The sequence below is a fragment of the Anoplophora glabripennis genome, unplaced genomic scaffold (genome assembly GCF_000390285.2).
Source record: "Anoplophora glabripennis isolate ALB-LARVAE unplaced genomic scaffold, Agla_2.0 scaffold567, whole genome shotgun sequence".
NCBI lineage: Eukaryota > Metazoa > Arthropoda > Insecta > Coleoptera > Cerambycidae > Anoplophora > Anoplophora glabripennis.
The window spans coordinates 290,778-310,066 of record NW_019416646.1 but is presented as its reverse complement, the minus strand read 5'-3'; the positions used below and the strand labels follow the sequence as shown (position 1 = coordinate 310,066).

Here is a 19,289-nt window from a genome sequence, read left to right as displayed (position 1 = left end):
CATATTTCAGTCCAGACATCAGATTCGGTTTTCCGTCAACGTTTGGGCAGGCATTTTAGGCGATCGGCTAATCGGACCGTTTGTGTTGCCTAATCGATTGAATGGTGAGGATTATTACAATTTTTTAGTTAACGACTTGCCAGGACTTTTGGAAGATGTCCCTTTAATTGAACGCCAAAGCATATGGTTTATGCAGGACGGGGCGCCACTTCATTACCTACATAATGTAAGACAACACTTAAATGAGTTGTATAGAGAAAAATGGATAGGCCGAGGAGGTCCTGTTCCCTGGCCCCCACGTTCCCCTGACCTTAATCCCCTGGACTATTTTTTGTGGGGTCAACTTAAGGCAAAGGTTTATAAAATTCCAATTGAGACCATTCAGCAACTACGGGAGGAAATTGAAACCGCGTGCATGGAAATAAGGCAAACACCTAGAATTTTCCAAAGAGTTCGCAAATCATTGAAGCGTCGAGCTAGATTATGCATCGAAATGCAAGGTGGTCACTTCGAGCAGTTCTTGTAATTTAACTTATTATTACTAATTTTAATCCCATTATTTTCTATTTCACATTTAGCTATTGTCTGCAGTAGTAATTAGTTCTTTAATTAGTAAGTGTAACTCTAAATTTAAATAGTCTTAGTTTATGTCCTAAATTATTTATTAAATGATCGGATCCTTCATAACTGCAATTTATTTGAAAAAAAAAAAAGTTTTGTTTGAGCCCTTTTAAGGGCATATAACTTCCTAAGGGTGCGTTTTAGGGCACATGTTAATAGGAACTTTTTGGCTTATTTTAATGAGTTGTAAACGCAGCAGAAGTTTGGAGCCCTATTTTAGAAACACCCTGTATAAGTAAGATAAAACTTGGTCAACAAACAAACAGATATGCTAAAGAAATTCTTTTATAGAAAAATAAACGAAATACTACCAGAAATATATTGTCCAACAAAGACAATTGAACATTTAGCAAGACACGACGTTTCATATTTATGTAGTTCGGTATTTTCGTCACACTAACAAGCAGAATTATTGAAAAACCCTTGCGTCAAAAGGATCAGTCAAGGGGTTGATTTTATAAATTAAGTTTTCTGCTAGATTACCGCTAAAACACATGACACAGTTAACAGTTCGAAATCCTCTCTGTTTTTTTTTTAATCTCAAATTGACTTTTAAAAGTGGCAGTTTTTTTACGTTAACTTTGTCATATGTTGTAGTGCTTATTGTTATAGAAAATTAAAATATATGTTTTGTAGTATTATACTTTTACTTTTAAAATCCGGCTGAAAAATTAAAATCAGACCACCTCCAAAGCAACTAGAAATTTTGAAAAAAATTCAAATTGCAATTATGTCAAAACTAATGGTCCGACAGCACCTGCATTGTGCACACTTAAAGTACATATAATTCACTACTTTTGTGCACTGGGTCAGCTCTACATCTAAAAAGATTGCGGAGTAATGAATTTTTTAAAAACGCCAAATTTTTCGATATTTCCGGGTTTTCTTCGTTTCTAATTATCCGATCGCATCGAAAGACCTCTCGTTTTCTTCGTATTACGATTCTCTACAAATTATCTCTGTATACCATTGCTTCGTTAGTTTAGGTTTTATAAGCAAAAAAACTAAAAAAATGCGTGTTGTTGCATAAAAATATTTATAAAAAATTAATTAATGGTAAATTGGAGTAGGAAACACATAATACTGCTTTTTATATGATGGCACAGTCCGTTTGTTATTCGTATTTTTTATGCACAAAATCACTGATTTAATACTCTATTAAACTCTAGGGTATAGCGAAACAGTTCAATTTACTCTGTATCAAAACGAATAAATCTAAGTCACGTGATCATTGTCTTAAAATTCCATATGCCAAACTTCAGTTCTTTCTTTTAAATTTCAATCGTTGAAGGAATCGCTTCGTAGCTTCATTAGCTCGTGGAAATATATTGTTAACAATTGTGTAACTTTTGGAAAGTTAATCAACGTGGAAGTTGGAATACAATTTTTTTTTAGTCTTGACTTTGTGATGAATTAATAAATTTTTATAGTAGGTATCTAAAGTGGAGTCAAGTGAGACATTTACTATATATGTCATAAGAAAACTCATTATATACACACAGTAAAATATTCACAATTGGATAAATTAATGCCAGATACTAACAATATGCTTGAGTAAGTGGAAATATTTTGATTGTAAACATAATTTTTGGATGTTGATGAAATAACTGGATGTTCAGTCAATATTTACGGCTTCCAAAGGAATATTCTAGAACTTTCATATTCAATCGTTTCTTGTTTTTACTAGAAAGTGCGATTTATCTATTTAGACTTCCAGCCGCTATATCTTTTTATACTCAAGAGATATAACCCATAATCTGTTAAAAGGGAGGTAAGAGATTCTCGAAACTAGTGTCCAATATACTCTTTTATATTAAGCAGTTCAAGAAAATATGCAATCAGTTTTGGCACACTTCCTTGCTTGATGTATTACCAGCATTTTATGCTACAAAGAAATGTGCTCTCATAGTTTTCAGTAATTTGAAGTGTATTCTTACCATTATTACTAAAGTCAAGATCTAAATATTTCCAAATCTTACAAAAAACTGTTTGTATTTGATGTCATGACAAAATAAATAGGTACGGTCGCGTCGTTACAAACTTTTTTTCGTAGAAGCATCACTATTTTGTTACATCTCTTGTTGTCTGGGCTATTTTTCTAAGGTTCACAGTTTTGTTTTTTTTTGCAGACTTTAGACAGTTGTGACCTAATTTAAGTCACTACCTGTTTCATAATACAATAGACGTTTACTTACGAATAAATTACGCTTATTAAAAATCCATTTTTAAAACTATAAATAAACTGCAACACAAAAATATATATATGAAATAAAGTCTTAAGATGAAACAATATGAAATGTGTCAACATTTTAGGGATGCCATATATTACTCAAATGCCTACTCACGAGTTGCCTATACTAAGAGTCATTACTAGCACATTTTTAGCAAATATTTTTAGCAGTCGACTAATTTGTTATTGAGATCTTGAAAACAACATCGACTTAGTCATAAAGAATTTGTTGTTCACGTATCTGTTTGCAATAAATTAAAAAGTACCTACAAAAACGAATAACTTTCTTATGTTGTTATGATATATTTGCTTTATTATTTCAAACAGGTTGTTAATAAACAATTTTCATCATTTAGATTTTTTGTAATCGCAGGAACAAGTCTTTTCTATACTGAATATGCTGTTATTTCAATATGTACTACCTTTGGTAAATATGAAGAATACCTACTCTATCTCTATTTTAACGTAGATGACTGATTTCCTATGTATTTTTGGGAGCTGAACACAAATCTGATGTATAAACCGAAAATGGGCAAAAACTCAATTATATTGAAAAAAGGAGTCTAAGGTGTGCTTTCCTATGTATTTTTGGACTGTCAACATAAATCCGATGTCAAAAACGGGTCTTTCTTGCAAGGGCAAAAAGGGCAACAATTGAATTTTACTGAAAAATTTCAAGGGTGTAGTGTTTTTTAAGAACAGCCTAACCTGACCTACATAGTGCCAACCTACACATGCGGCAAACACTTCGTAAGGTCCTGGTGAAATTACCAAAACAAATTTTTTGAAGTCCATAGGCCTTTTTAAAAAAAGCAAAAATTTACATTTTTTTCCGTTGATTTTTTTATTATGCAAAAACTGCTAATGCTAAAAAATTTTAGACTACAGATCTGAAAACTAGATACTTGAAGCTTCTATTTCCTTTTTTTTATTCTCTCTACGACCATTTCCCTTCAGGTGATAGCTCTTTGAAAATCACCCAAAATTTTGGAATTTTTTTAATATCTCTTAATTTCTGTGCCTAGTGTATATATATTTTTTTTATGAGAAAATGTTATTAACGAGAGTTGCTCATAATAACCCAATAACTTGACAAACATTATTAAAAATGTAAATTTATTATTGAAAATCATTTCAAAGTTTTTACAAATATTTTTGCTCTTGATTTAATGTTTTGAAAAGTAATCTGTGACATTTGTCCACTAAATATTTCAATTTGAATATACCTAAATATTTTTTATTGATTTATTGATACTATTCATGAAAATTTAATTTTCTTTTTAAATTTTTTATAGTTTCTTTCTCCGCGAATCTAAGGAACAAAATAAAATATTTCGCTAATAAAAACTCTATTTTCTTCTTAATTTATATATATTCGGACGTCAGCTTCACGATGGAAATAGAAGAAAATGATAACTGGCCATACCTTGATGCCCTTGACCAGATGGCACTATGTAAGGGACAGCTGTTACAAAGTCAACTCGTAGGAATAGATATTTGATCACTGAGGCGTATCATCACCCAGTCTAGAAACAAGGGTATTGTCAACACATCAGAACGAGCAGGTATGATCTGCTTTTAGAGAAAATTGATAAACGAACAAGAATATTGAACGAGGAGGAAAATGAGGAATATCGCAACAGTCTATCTACCCTATATTCAAGGATGTACTGACAAGATAGGCAGGCTTTTAAAGAAACACCATATTAACACATCAAGGAAGATAGGGATAACCTTTCCCAGGACGAGCTGTAGGAACTATCTACTTCCTCTACAATACCCCATGTACAGGCGGTTAAAAGAACATAAATATCACTTGAGGAAAAGATGAACAGTTGCGGGGCACAAGGCAGATACAGGACACACGATGCATCTAACTAATACCAGAATTTTGATAACTGAGATAAGTTTTTGAGCGAGGTCAGGCGTTAGAGAGAGTTGGAAACGACTCCTCCGCAAAAATCAAGGACTGCAACAATACTGGCCAATGACTACAACCCATGTAACGGAACGCTATGGATTAATGCATACAGCAAATATAAAATACCAGTCAGAGGACTTGACTTCTAGTTCTTTTATATTTATTACATTTTTACAATTTTGGTATAAGAAATGTAAACATTTTCGTGTTAACGTAGAAATTGTTGTAGACACGTGCCAAGTATAAAAATACAGATATAGATTTTTTTTCACATTATATATAAAACTGAGCCTTCAACATTGTTCTTTCACCGACAAAGTAGCTTACTCTAAATCTAGCACGCTATGAAAACAAATGTGTTATCCCATTGATGTCATTATTTAACAAATTGTTTATTTGTTATAGTTTATACATAACTGTTGGTTTGAAAATTGTTACAGTTAACTGTGACTTGAAAAGCTATAATTTTGAATAATAATGATATTTTCACATATTGAGAAGTGTAATATGTTGTTATAAGCATTGTACTATCAATGCAATTTCAATTCTATTCAAGCACTTGCGGAATGTAGAAAATATTCGCTAATAAAATCAGCTGTTGTTAGTAAAATAGGTAATGTTAACAGAATTTTAAATTATGTAAGTAGGAAAAATGAGCAAAACAGTTAAAATCTGAAGTGAACTACAATTTAGAGAAGGATAGTGCAAGAAGGATATTACGAAAAAATGGTTTTAAATGTTATGAGGTGAAAAATGTGCATCTCTTGAGCTTCAGGGAGGAAGATAAACCGATGAGATTAGGGTTCTGCAGGTGGTGACAAGAAGGAAGATCGTTTTATATGCAGAAGAATTCTCTGGTCAGATGTGTTTAATTGTAAGAATGGATTTTTTTAATAGGAACATTTACTTCAAATGTCCTAGTGGTAATTTACATTGGCACTGAGAGACCCTACTTATGATGATAAACTGATTGGTGCAAGATATTGCAGATTCTTAGCATAAAAGAAGTACATTCTATTCATTAAATATTTTGTAGCTGGCCTGTTTAAAACAATTTCTGCATTAATCTACATTTTTGATACCAAAATTATAAAAAATGTAATAAATATAAAAGATAAAGGCGACATGAAGTACATCGCATGAAAGAGGAAAATACAGGCAATTTTTTGTATCCATAGCCTGCTTTGATGACAATTTTTCTTTTTCCGCGTGGAGAGAGCAGCAAATTACATACAATACTTAAAAAATTTGTTTACACCAGGTGAAAGATATCAATTTTTCCATGAAATTTAATTAAAATAAGTTTTCTCTATCTTTTAAAATAAGAAAGTTAGACGGCCCTAAACTTTTGGTACTTTTCCGGTTTTTTAATCATAAAGTTACTCATACTCACAAAGTTGGCCATGGATCTCAAATTTGTTTTTACTAGCATTAAGGCCTCAAAAATGCAACAAAAAACTTATAAATATTTTTGACGTGCATCGTATATTAGGCGAGATCTACAGGAAAAATGTAGATTTGAGACATTATTTTTACAATATCTCCTAATTTGAAAGTTCGTCATTTGCAGAACACGCTGTATAGCGTCTCATTAATTTCAACATTGTATATTCTAATTAACCGTTTATGGGTGATTTATTTTTGCACTCAATATTTAGTTAATTAAAAATCAAGTCTGAGTAAAAAATGACTCAATAGTAGTTCAATTTAAATCGTATTAGAGAAAAAGTCTATTCTAAATTGGTTTTATATACTCAGAGTAGTAGTAGTAGTTGATAGTTAGCAGTAATTCGGGTTTGAGTAAAACTCAGTCATTTCTGATGCAATAGTTCCACTCAGTTATATTCATACTAATAGAGTGAAAATTTCACTCAATCGAGTGCGGACAGAAATTGAGTGAAATTTGAGTGAAATTTTTTTACAGTGGAAGTGTGGACCATTTCCTTGGGTCATTTATCCTAATATATGTCCTATACTTAAAACTAATACTAAATATTGAAGCCACATAAAAGTATAATCCGTAGGTAATATCTAAAACGCCTTCGTGACGTAATTATTAGTTCCTGAAGTACAAATAGAAGTCGTTTTGTCTGTTACTAAATAAAATTTATTTTTATTTCTGCCATTTATCCGATACGTCAGGGGATATGACGCGGCAATTTATCGTAAACTTAGTATTTGGGCCAAAAGTAGAGGCTCCGTAAGGTGTGATCGGCAATTTGCCAAATCGCAACAAGTCGTTATTACCAACAAGTAGCTGGCTCTCAAATTTGTGTGTGGTTTTCTTCCTATATTTTGGCCATGTGGCCCGCGGGATACCTTGAACGCTCTATTCAAAATAGACAATATCAGTATTTTTGGTGGCCGCATCCGTGAATTAGTCGCCAGGCTATCCTGAAAACATTCAGAATATTCGTGGAAATAAATCAGCGGCGTGTGGTAGGAGAAGAAAAAACGATTCCGCTTTGGACGGTTTACGACCAATTGATCAAATAAATAAAATATAATTTAAATTATTCTGATTGCGGAACTTTATTTTTGTTCGGTAGCGGATTTGTAAACAACGCAAACAAGATTAATCGCTGGCTTTCGAAGGTAACATAAATTTTTAAATGACCCAATTAAACTTGTTTAGGGTTAGACGAAGCGAAATAAAGTATAACTTAGAAAAATAAATAGTTTTTTGTATAACACAGTCGTTAGTTTCATTATGGCTTCCTGTTGTCGATATTAAAAAACACTTTGCTTTTTTTAAGTGAAAGATCTCGTTAATTAAAGAGTTTGAAGATACAGACTTCAAAACTTGATACAGTGTAATTCTCTTTTATCCGCATGCAAAATAAAGGAATCTGATCAGTGGTGTCGCAATTAGGAGGATTTTGAGAGGTTTCAACTGAAAATTCTATTAGACGTAGAAAATCTGGTATAAAAGTTTAAAACGAAAGCTACAGAATTATGAGTATAGTCAGCAGGGGGTCATAATATTTGGATTTTCGGAACTTAAATGAAATTAAAATGGAATGTAGCCAAATCGATGATTTGGACATGCGCAAAATTACGTGGCAGAAGAAAATTAGAGCATAAAGATAAGATTTATCTAAGATTACACAGGTACACAAAAAAAACATGAACCAGAGGGTAGACTCCACTATTCTTAGGTTTTTAGGGTCGCTGAAATCGAATATGACCATAAAAAGTGATTTCAATTGCCCGTTTTCCCGCTAGCACCCCCTGAAGGGGGTTAAATTTTAAATTGTCATACAAAATTAAGATGTATGCGTATATTTTTATTTTTTTTGGGACGTTGAAACCGCAAATCAAGCACCCCGAATTGTGAGAGGCAAGGGGACTCACGTCAATCAAGCACCCCGAATTGTGACAGGCAAAGGGACTCATGTTAATCAAGCACCCCAAAAGGATCAGAAACCTATCATGTCCACGTGGTTGTTCCTGGGTTGCGCTAAGAGTAGAACCAAATCATAAATACATCTAAGACCTGATATTTCTGATCGGTGAAATATTGACGTTTACAATATAGGAGCTGGAGGTACTCTTAAACTTGTCTAATTAACAGTTTCATATTTGTCTTTTAACTTTTTCAAAGCAGACTATAATAAAATTAATGCCGAACTTAGTGTCGTCAGTTGGGAATTATTGTTTAATAGGACTACTACTGATAGAGCTATTTCCATTTTTTATGAGGTCCTAAATAATATTATAGAGAAATATGTTCCTTTAGTTGACCATAAAAGTAGAAAATATCCTATCTGGTTTTCTACTGACACAAGGAAACTGCTAAGGAAAAAAAGTATATTCCATTATAGGTGGAAAAAATATAATAAAATTGCTGATTATAATTTGTTTGCAAGTCATAGAAGTCAGTCTAAAAAACAAATACACATTGATTACAAAAAATTTATTGCTGATACGGTAAATAATATTAGTAACTCAAAAAGATTTTGGTCATATGTTTCGCATATCAGAAGTACAAACAGTATTCCTTGCAACATGAATTATAACAACAAAGTTTTTAGTAATTATCCAGACATTGCTAAAGCTTTCGGCAAATGTTTTGCTTCTGTTTATGAGCCATCTAATAAGCCAGTAATTGCTGATGACCCTGTATGTTTTAACAATGCTATTAATATTACCTCTATTGACATTAATGACATAACAGACAAGCTTAATAACTTAGATATTAATAGGGGTGCTGGGTGTGACAATATTCCTCCCATTTTTATCAAATCGTGTTGTAATCATATTAAGTTACCACTTTTTTTAATATTTAATAAATCTATTACTGAATGTTGTTTCCCTGAAAAGTGGAAGATTGTTAAAGTTACACCTATTTTTAAATCTGGCAGTAAATATGAAGTAAATAATTATAGATCAATTTCTATTTTATGCACTTTTAGTAAATTCTTGGAATCAATTATTACGGATAAATTATTTTTTCAAATAAAATATTTATTAAACGAAAACCAGCATGGATGTTTTAGTCGTAGATCTACTGTGGCTAACCTTGTTCCTTATGTACAATTCATATCTGATAGTATGGATAAAAATGTTCAGGTGGATGCTGTATACACGGACTTTTCGAAAGCTTTCGATAAGGTTCACCATGATACTCTTTTTAATAAGCTTCGATGTGTTGGTGTGTTTGGCAACTTTCTGGCATGGATTAACAATCGTATTTAACCAATCGTTCCCAGTACGTTGTATTTATGAATTGTAGCTCTGATATTAGCAAAGTTACGTCGGGTGTTCATCAAGGTAGTCATATAGGTCCTTTACTGTTTTCTATATACATAAATAATATATCTAACTGCTTTCAGCACTGTCATTTCTCGATGTATGCTGATGACCTTAAAATGTTCAAACAAATTTCAAGTGATACTGATGTTGTTGAATTTCAGGAAGATATTGATAGACTGTATCATTTTTGTAAGTCTAATTACTTATTTATTAATGATAAGAAATGTAGTCATATCTCTTTCATTAGAAATAGGCATACTTTTCAGAGTCACTTTATTATTGGTTCTAATATTGCTGAAAAAGCTTATAGTATTAAGGATCTCGGAGTCATCTTGGATGATAAGTTGGTATTTGATGCTCATATAGATTATATAGTCAGACGTGCGTTTCGAATGTTGGGCTTCATTTTGAGACTTACCAAGGATTTTAAAAATATTAAAAGTATGTTTTGTCTTTATTTGTCTTTAGTTAGGTCTCATTTAGAATATAATACGGTAATTTGGTCTCCTTTATATTTTAAATATATAAACAGAATTGAGCTTGTTCAAATCAAATTTATTAACGATGTTAATTATAGATTTAATCGCGAATTGTTACACGTTCCATATAAGAACTCTCTTAATGTACATAAATTGCTTAGCTTAGAAGAGCGTAGACAATTTTTTGATTGTGTTTTGTTATATAAAATTGTTCATGGATATTTTGATACAGATATTTTGTCTGTTAAATCTTTAAGTCCCGGTGTATGCTAACCGTCAGTTCTCGGTTTTCTATGTTCAACTCTCGCATAGTAATTATAATTTAAATTCACCGTTTCATAGAATTCCAAGATATTTTAATAGCAATCTATGTCAACTAGTTGATATCTTTAATATTTCTTTGAATAGATATAAAACCACTGTGAGGAAGTGTATAATTTCTTATAGGTATTTTTTTTGTCTTTTTTGTATTGTCACATTAGTTAGATTATGTTTATATTGTACTTCATCACCTTGTTTTTTTGTTACTTGTTTAGTGTTACCTTGTTATTGGGATTTTTAATCCTGTTGGGTTTCCTACTTCTTAAATAAATAAATAAATAAATAAACAGGTAATAGACTTTGGATCGTTCGAGTTTTGAGCGTTGAGCCCATGAACACTTTGGTTCTCTTTTTTTCCGAAAACGTTAGAGCAATATACCAAGAGCCAATTTTCATATGGATCCTGCTGGTTCTTTAAATGATTGTAAGGGAGTGTAAGGGGGTAATCGAGTAAGTGGATATCATTTTTTGTAGTAGTCATTTTCGGTTTCAGCGTCCCAAAAAACATAGAAATACGCATACATCTTAAATTTGTACGGAAATTTAAAATTTAACCCCCTTCATGGTGGCAATGAAACAATTTTAAGCGACACAAAAGTTTTGGTTGGAATTTAATCTACCTTGACAGATAAATTTGCTTGTTTTTGAAACCTCAAAAGTAGAAATCTCATCGTTCAATAGTGGCACTGGAAATGCCCATAATACGTTATAGAAAACGGTTTATTATGGGGAAGTAGTTCATCCTAATAACAAACTGATGCTAAGCTACGTAACTACTACAAAGTATCTAAATTCATGATTGTATTAGATTATTTTATATTAGTTTAAGCTGCTACTTTGTCATAATTGACTTTTGCTATTTTGACTATTAAAAGTCTACTTTAATTTTAAATTATTGCTGTAGATTAGGTTTTACATTTCATTTCATATAATCATTAAATTCTCCTAATAACTATTGTTTAAACAATCCTAACTGCTTTTCGTTCCTTCAGTTGTAATAATTAATTTGATACTAATTTTCATAAATAATATAAACTAAAATATTGTAAATTGTAATAAATTAATACAAGCATAAGAGAGAATTCAAGTCATGTTTTCAGAAAGTTATGTTTATGTCTTTTTCGTCTGTTTACACTTATCAAGAAATTAATTTTCTAATTAAGAGCAGAATTAATAACTGATTACTACTGACATTATGATTAAATTTAATATGGGTACCAAATACTTAACATCCATAAGAGGGTAATTTAGCGAACAGTTATCCCAATCTTAATTTAAACAAAGGCGCATAAAAATTGAATGTAAAATATCTTGTAAAAGAACCATAGTAGCCTAAACATGGATATTCTTCGCACATCGTGTAAATGTCATAATTTACAGGCTGCTGCCTGGATGTAGTAAATAAATACGTAGGGGAGATCTTCTACAGACTACACATATCTTAAAATATTAAATCGCAAGGAACTTGGAACACCTGGTTTTGCTAAGATCTGTTCGAAAGTGCGCCCTCTCCATGATTTTTTACCCGATTTCTTAAAAAATAATAATGATTATTCTTTACTTTTTCGATTTTAAAACGGTATTTATTTTTGTCAAATGTTCTATATTTTTTCCATAACAGTATGAATCAGTAAAATAATTTCAATATATTTGTGAGTAAATTCTGACTAGGGAATTATACATAGATGCCAAGAATGTGTTGCTTATGACAAGACATGGGTTATTGGCCTATTCCCCAACAATTCAATCCATACAACCATTTAAAAAATGAATGTGTTAATTGGCAAGTGTAGCAGTATTTAATGTTATGTTTTCATCAGACATGGCTGCTATTTTTCTGGTTCAGTTAGTCTGGCGTATTAAACTTGTTCTACATTTAAATTTGACCCAATGAATTGGCCATTTGGCACACTTGATTTAGAATGAGACGGAAAAGTGTGAGCGAGTTTCGTTCCACTCTCCTCCTTTGCCACTGCGCATCGTACTCTCGGGAATATGTAACTTCAATAAATTGGTCAAGGAATTGGAGGCAACAGGATTCTGGTCTGGAATGTCGGCCAATTTTGAGTAATTTTCAAACGCAGGATGTTCAGACTAAATGCGTTTATTAATTTCAGGAAATCCTTAAATAATTAAAATTAATCTAACCTTCTATATTTGTAAGTGAAATAGGATTTGAACAAAAAAAAGATTATGCTTATCATCATCAAACGGTTTATTTTGTGGATTCAAGAGGATGTTTTTGAGAAAAACTCAAAAAATATCGATTTTCGAAAAGTCAATGAATTTATATTTCAAACTTGTCAGTTAGTGATAAAATTATTGTATTTCAACAATTGCCTCTGATTGTTGTTGAGAAAATATCAATTATTATTTTTATTATTTATTTGTGTTTTTTACTTAATACAATATTCGCTAATTTAAAAACTACCTAGGTACTTGTTTTCTTTTTGTAGAATTAGGAGAGAAGTGAAGTAAAATTTATTTGGCCAATTGTCAAATTTGACAGATAAAGCCTACTACTGACTTTTTAATTATTTTCTGATGAACACTGTTAAAATCTTGTGTCAGCTAATACGGTTTTTCTTGAAAATCATAGTTTTTTAAAATTTAACAAGAGAAAAAAAAATTAAAATTAAATTCTGCTGTGCATTAATATTACTATTTTTCAATTCGGTCAATAAAAAAAGGTCGGTACAATTTTAGGGGAGAGTCATCGCCAATGAACACCTTGTAGTGCTTCAATTAACTTTAAATCATAGTCAAAGAAGACCAGTAATAAACCTAAATCATGTACCAAATTTGGTTCTTCTACGGTAAAGTGTCGCAGATATATTAATTTTTTTCCCCACATGCTCCTTCCCTGTGTCGGTTCTTATGCGGGACACCCTGTATATCATCATTTGTGGAAAATGCTCCTTTTTTCTTGCAGTTTCAGGATATTCTTTCCGTGGCACTGGTTTCAATTACATTTTATGATTTTGACACTTGTTTTGTTCTTCAAATATTTAGAGAAATGTTGCTGATAGTTATTTTTGGTAACTTTAAATATGATAAACTAAAATTTCACCAATAACTTGTATACTTAAATATATAAAAAATGCCACAAAATTGAGATAAGTTTTGACACAATTTTTGAACTGTTAGGTAAAAAATTATTATTAAATGTAAAATATGCCGCAAATTAAAATCAACAAGCTCAATGAGCCAAGTAGCCAAAAATTAAATGTATATGTCTATATTAATGGGAAAAAATTTTTTCGAGAACATAAAAAAAATTAAATTTAAACACTAAAATACTTTTGTTTTGGTAATATTTTCCCAGGTAGCAACTCAAGTATTGGCATTAAAACCTGTTTTATTTACTTTTTTACCACTTATTATTATTATTTTATTTACTTTTTTATTATTATTTACTTTTTTGCCACTTATTTTGACTCGGGAAATTTGTGACACCTTTTTACATATTATTTGGGCAAATTTAAGAGTACCATTTTATATATATCGTGTATCAATAATATATTTACATTTATGCTAGACCTACATAGCTTCAATAACAATCTGTTTATAAAATATTTAAAATAAAGTAAGTGTAAAAATTAGCCCACCGAATTTGCCAATAAATTAGAACCAGCCTCCAATTTTTTGGTTAATTTAATGAAGCTGGGAAATTCACCACAGTTGCATGGACCAACAAAACTTGACCAATTTAACGGTAAATGTAAAATTTTAGGTTTTAGATTGCATTGAAAAACATATATTTAAAATTTATTTCTCTCCAGTCAATGTTTATGTTCATAAGCCTTTAAATATAGGTGCTATATGCAACATCTGTCGAAATCTGTTTATGCGAACATTGGACAAAGCAGTAGGAGATCATGAATGAGGTCGCCGATATTTTTACTTAGAGCCAAAATTGCCTATCGTCATTAACACCGTTAATCCAGATGTATTAATAGCTTCCTAGGGATTATTGTAGTAGGGGGGATCTGAATTTTACGTATTATCCAAGTATACTAGATCCACTGTCGTAGTCGATAGAAAATTTGTCTACTCATAGCCTAAAAATTGATCCATCTGTTTCATATTGACAGTTCTTACAAATTTGACAATACCTGTCAATTGCAAATTGTTTTTACGTTATACAAATATTCATTTCTAGTAAGGATAAAGAATAAAATAGATGTGAATGATTTTTCCAGGGTGACTAACATCTCCATGGATTTTTCTATGCGTTACAGTCGGTTACTGTCAAATTTCTGGATGACATTTGGGAGTTATTTACGTATTTTGAGTCCAGAGAAAAATAGTCACGTATAAAACAAATTTATGTTTCAATGGATATAAACAGATCAGTAAATAAAATAAATCTGGTTTATTTGAATAATTAATGATTAGAACGTTAGCAAAACCGCGTAAAAAATCCCTACCTTTGTGCTCCATTTCGTCGAAGTTGTAGCGGCGATGGGTGATGAGAAAAGCTCGGGGCATGGTTTCAGATGGTCGGTCGTTACGTTTTCAGCAGTCGCGACGCGCACACAACTTCCAGTTACTCGTTATTCGGTCGCACTTTGTACTCAACAGGTTGTTCTAATAATTTTGACAATTACAATTGTTTCTGTCGCTGACATTGACACGCACACTTGGATGTGTGATTTTGAAGTGTTTTCTGTAGTGGTTAAGGACTTACTGACTTGATGGAACCAAGTAGCTGTTCTATATTTACAAATCTTGACGCGTGCCAAGTTTCAGGTAGTAGGGATGCTGAAATCTCGCGTCCCTTCAGCGCTAGCTAGCATCCCATTGGCCCTCCCGCACTGAAATAGTTTCGTCTCATCTGTTGCGTGTATATTCGAGTGGTGATGTTTTTTATTCCCCGTGCTTGTTTATTTTACAAAACGTTTTTATAATAATTCTGGCTAGGTGTTAGGCTTTTTCTGGTACATTGTAACCTGTTATTGTTATTACGTTTATAAGTAATTAAAATAATTAGCAATGTATTATTATTAATTTTGAACTTGTTACTTATAATTAATAATATTTAAAACATATTTTTTCTTCAATATCGCACAACATTCAAGTTTTGTGTTTTAATAAAAATTACATAAAATACACTAGTCACAAGCCCAGTTACTGAAGCTGAAAATATAGTAATACCTCCGAATTTTTTATAAGTGCATCGATTTTTCTCAAAATTTAGAATTAGGCTCATCTTACCCCCCACTTCAAAACTTATATATGCGCTAGGTGTGCTATTTGTTCTTAAGGGGTGAAAACCACCCCTTCTTGGAGAAAACAAGCATTTTATGTAATAAAATCTTTTTATTTATTCAGTAGGAGTAATTTCATGTGCTATATAACATGAAACTTAATGTATCTCAAATTTTCAACCCGGAAAAACCTTTAAAAACCACCCCTTTGAATGAAAATAATAAAAAAATGTTTGTTTTCAACTTGAAACGTTTTATTCATGTATTTTTATCAAATTAAAATTGATTTCTTGATTAAAAAATCTTTTTTATCGATTGCAACTTTTCAACCCTTGAAAAATACCCCTTCTTTCGAAAATAAAATGAAAAAATATTATTGAAAGAGTAGAAACATTTTAAATGTGCATTCGTATTATTAATCATACATTTATTCCCTTCTTATAACATAATTTTGAATTGACTGCAACTCTTCAACCCTTAAAAATTACCCCTTACATTCATTTATATATTTTCCTAAAATTATCACATACATGTGTTTATTTTTTTGACGATAACTTTCTTACTTTTTAAGATTTTTAATCGTACATAGGCTCATTTTGCAGGGAATTGTAAGGGCTACGTGAACTGTTTAGTTGATCTTTTTTTAGCCCTTCATTTTTAAGTTTGAAGGGTTTAAAGGGCTAGAAAAGGGTGGTTCTCTCATTCATATGATAACTTAAAATGGCGATATCTCGATTAATATTAATTTTAGAGGAATAATAAAAAAGCAAAATCTTTAGCAAAAATAAAGCAACATTTTTTTACTCTAGTATTTTTTGTACACCCTTTAATTTTTAAGTTACAGCGTAAAAATCGAAATTTTTTATAAATTTGAAAAATTAACTTTTTCAAAAATTAAGTTTTTTTTAACATCATGCTTTGTAAGTGAGCCAAAGACCCAGAACATAAATGAAGAAGTCTGTAAATGGATTGCATTTAATATTAATTTTGTCGCCAAAGGCACTGATTTGTTTGTTAGTTTTTCCTTAAAAAAATGAGATTATCATATTTATGGTTTTGGCGTTATTTAACGTTAACTGGTTCCAATTTAGTTTTTAGCGAACATATAATAATGTTTAAAAATCCATAACTCGGTTTATATTGCAATTAGAGAAAAACAAAATAATGCCATTAGGTAGATTTGTTTTTTTTATTACCTTTCTTTTTGTTTATTACAACTTTTTCGTTAAATCCATGGTTTCAGAGTTATTTGCAAAAAACTGTCCGAAAACAAGCACTTTTTCAGTAAAAAATCAACATTTTCAATGACGAATTACTCGGAAAGTATTGGATTATCCAAAAAACTTTATATAACATTTGTTACTTAAAATTGACTCCTCTATCGATTCCTGTGGTTATTTAGGACGTAAAAATTTCCACCCCCAAGAAGAGGTGGGAACCACCCCTAGGGCAAAAGCACACTTCGACACTATATAAGTTTTGTTCCTTGAGGCATTCCCCACATTCAATCAAAATTTCACGTCAATCGGTTCAGTTATAAAGAATTTGGAGGCAAAAACCCCGAGTAGCTGGACTATAAGGGAAATGAAAAAAATCACAAATTTTTGAGTGATTTTCAAAGCGCTGTAACTTGGAGGAAAATTGTTGTGAGAAAGAATTAAAAAAAAAGAAATTGAAGATTCAAATTTGTAGATTTCAGATCTGGAGTTTAGAATTTTTTAGCGTCTGCGGTTTTTGAGTAATACCTAATCAGGAAACCAACGAAAAAAAATGTTTTCAAATTTTTACTTGTCGTTAAAAAAGTATATGGAATATATTTTTTTGTAATTTCACAGTAAAGCTCTTTTAGATAATTTAATTCCCTTCAATTTGAGTGTTTGTGGAGCCATGTACGATGATTTGATTTGATTTTATCGTCGATCAAAGCAAAATAGTAATTTTTGACTGGCAATCAATTACTCGAGAAATAATTATCCCACAGAATATCCAAGTAGGGTTTTGAAAATTGCAAAGTATTCTCTATATGTCGTAATTATTGATTTTTGATAAAAACCAATTTTCTTGAAGTGAAAATGTTGGTTGGAAAAAGTAAAAAATTGCAAATTAGGAACATTTTTTGAAAATAATGGATAATCCTTAGTTTATCCACTTGACTGTAACTTTTCTACCTCAATGCCCTAGAAAAACCCTGATAAATTTGTCGTTTTTGCTGAAAATCATTGTAACTAGTAATTTTTCACTTTTTATTCATTTTAAAAATGTTTTTTTATCAATAATCCATATTTTCTTCATCAAAGAACATTAATTATTTTAAAAAATAAAAATTACAAAATTGTTTGTTTTTCCTTAATATTTTTTAGAATTTCCTAACGATTCATAAACCATATCCATCGATATTTATCCAACATTTTTTTATTTATATGCTCAAAAATTGACATTTATGATATCTTTTCCAAAATTTTGAACAATTTATGTAGTACTGTACACAAAACGATTATGAACTACTTCAAAATATAAAAAGTAAATTCCGAATATGTTTTAACGTCAATTTACACAGAATTTACAATTTTCTCAAAACACTTGTGTGGAATTTTACTATTTTTAAATTAAATATAAGCAACTCAACATATAGTACGTACCTATTGTAGTACTCGTAGAAAGAAAATATAAAACTACTTCTCTCTCTCTCTCTGTATTTTGCCTTTAGTTCAATAAATAGAAATTGTGAATGGACAAGTTACAATTTTATATTTAAGTTTTTTCCTCCCCTATTTTTTAAGAATACTGTTATAAAACTGTCTCATTATGTTTATAATTCCTAGAATACAACCACATCTTCTTCTACAGGAAACAGGAAACTTTTCTACCACATTATTTTTGGCCTTAGGTACTGATAAAAATTTTGAAAATTTACGTACAATTGACAAGTTTTTCATTGTAATAATATTTAATTAACACAGTTAAATTTTTTTTATATAAATATTATTTAGTACTTATTATTTATCTTTATTTGTAATCAAAAAATATATGTTTTAGTCTAAGTAATATCTTTTTAAATATAATGTTATATTCCCATTGATTGTGCCTTGTCATCTTGGAAAAATATAAATAGTACTTAAAAACAGCAACTGTGTCGATATGTCACGACGTAATAATGCACAATTTTTTCTTTCTTAAAAATACTGTGTACTTTCTCTGTTTCTTAGAAAAGTTACATTTTAGGCATCATAAATACACCTATATCGCATTTTCAGTAAATTACAGAAAATATATTATAGGCTTTATGCAATTTTGCATAAAAGTTTTTTTGATTGCATATAACAAACAAAATTCTAATCTACCAACCCACCAACTGCGGAAAAGGCAGCAAAATGAAATACGTAGAGGATTGGCTTCATATTTGAATCTAAATATATTTCGACAACAGAGAAAAAGTTCTAAACTCGAGAAAAATATTTATAAGATTAGTGTATCGGGGCTTCTAAAAATAAAATGTTAATTTCGTGGCGATCTGGAGCGATGACGACGCAAATGTTCATGTTCACACTGGTTCAAAGATCCCACTGAATAACGTCAACGAAAACCTGTTGAAAATATTTTCTGGCAAAATCTCGGACAAAACAAGGTTCCTTTTACAGAAAAAAAATTGGAGAGGTTTGAATTTTTTAACGGGAGGTTTATTGTGGTGTCAATATTTGGAGCGAAACATTAAATTAAATTAATATACACCACTATAAGTTTTTCAGTGATTT

General features: G+C 30.7%; 1 protein-coding gene across 1 annotated transcript in view; it reads right to left on the bottom strand.

Annotated features, from left to right (window-relative positions):
* Window positions 1-14,998, bottom strand: part of LOC108913448 (zinc finger protein SNAI2-like) — a 27,255-nt gene extending 12,257 nt beyond the window's left edge. Inside the window, exon 1 of the mRNA XM_018719004.1 lies at window positions 14,758-14,998. Coding sequence (XP_018574520.1) covers window positions 14,758-14,818 — 61 coding nt within the window. The 5' untranslated portion in view covers window positions 14,819-14,998. The remainder of the gene's footprint in view (window positions 1-14,757) is intronic.
* Window positions 14,999-19,289: the final 4,291 nt, after the last annotated feature.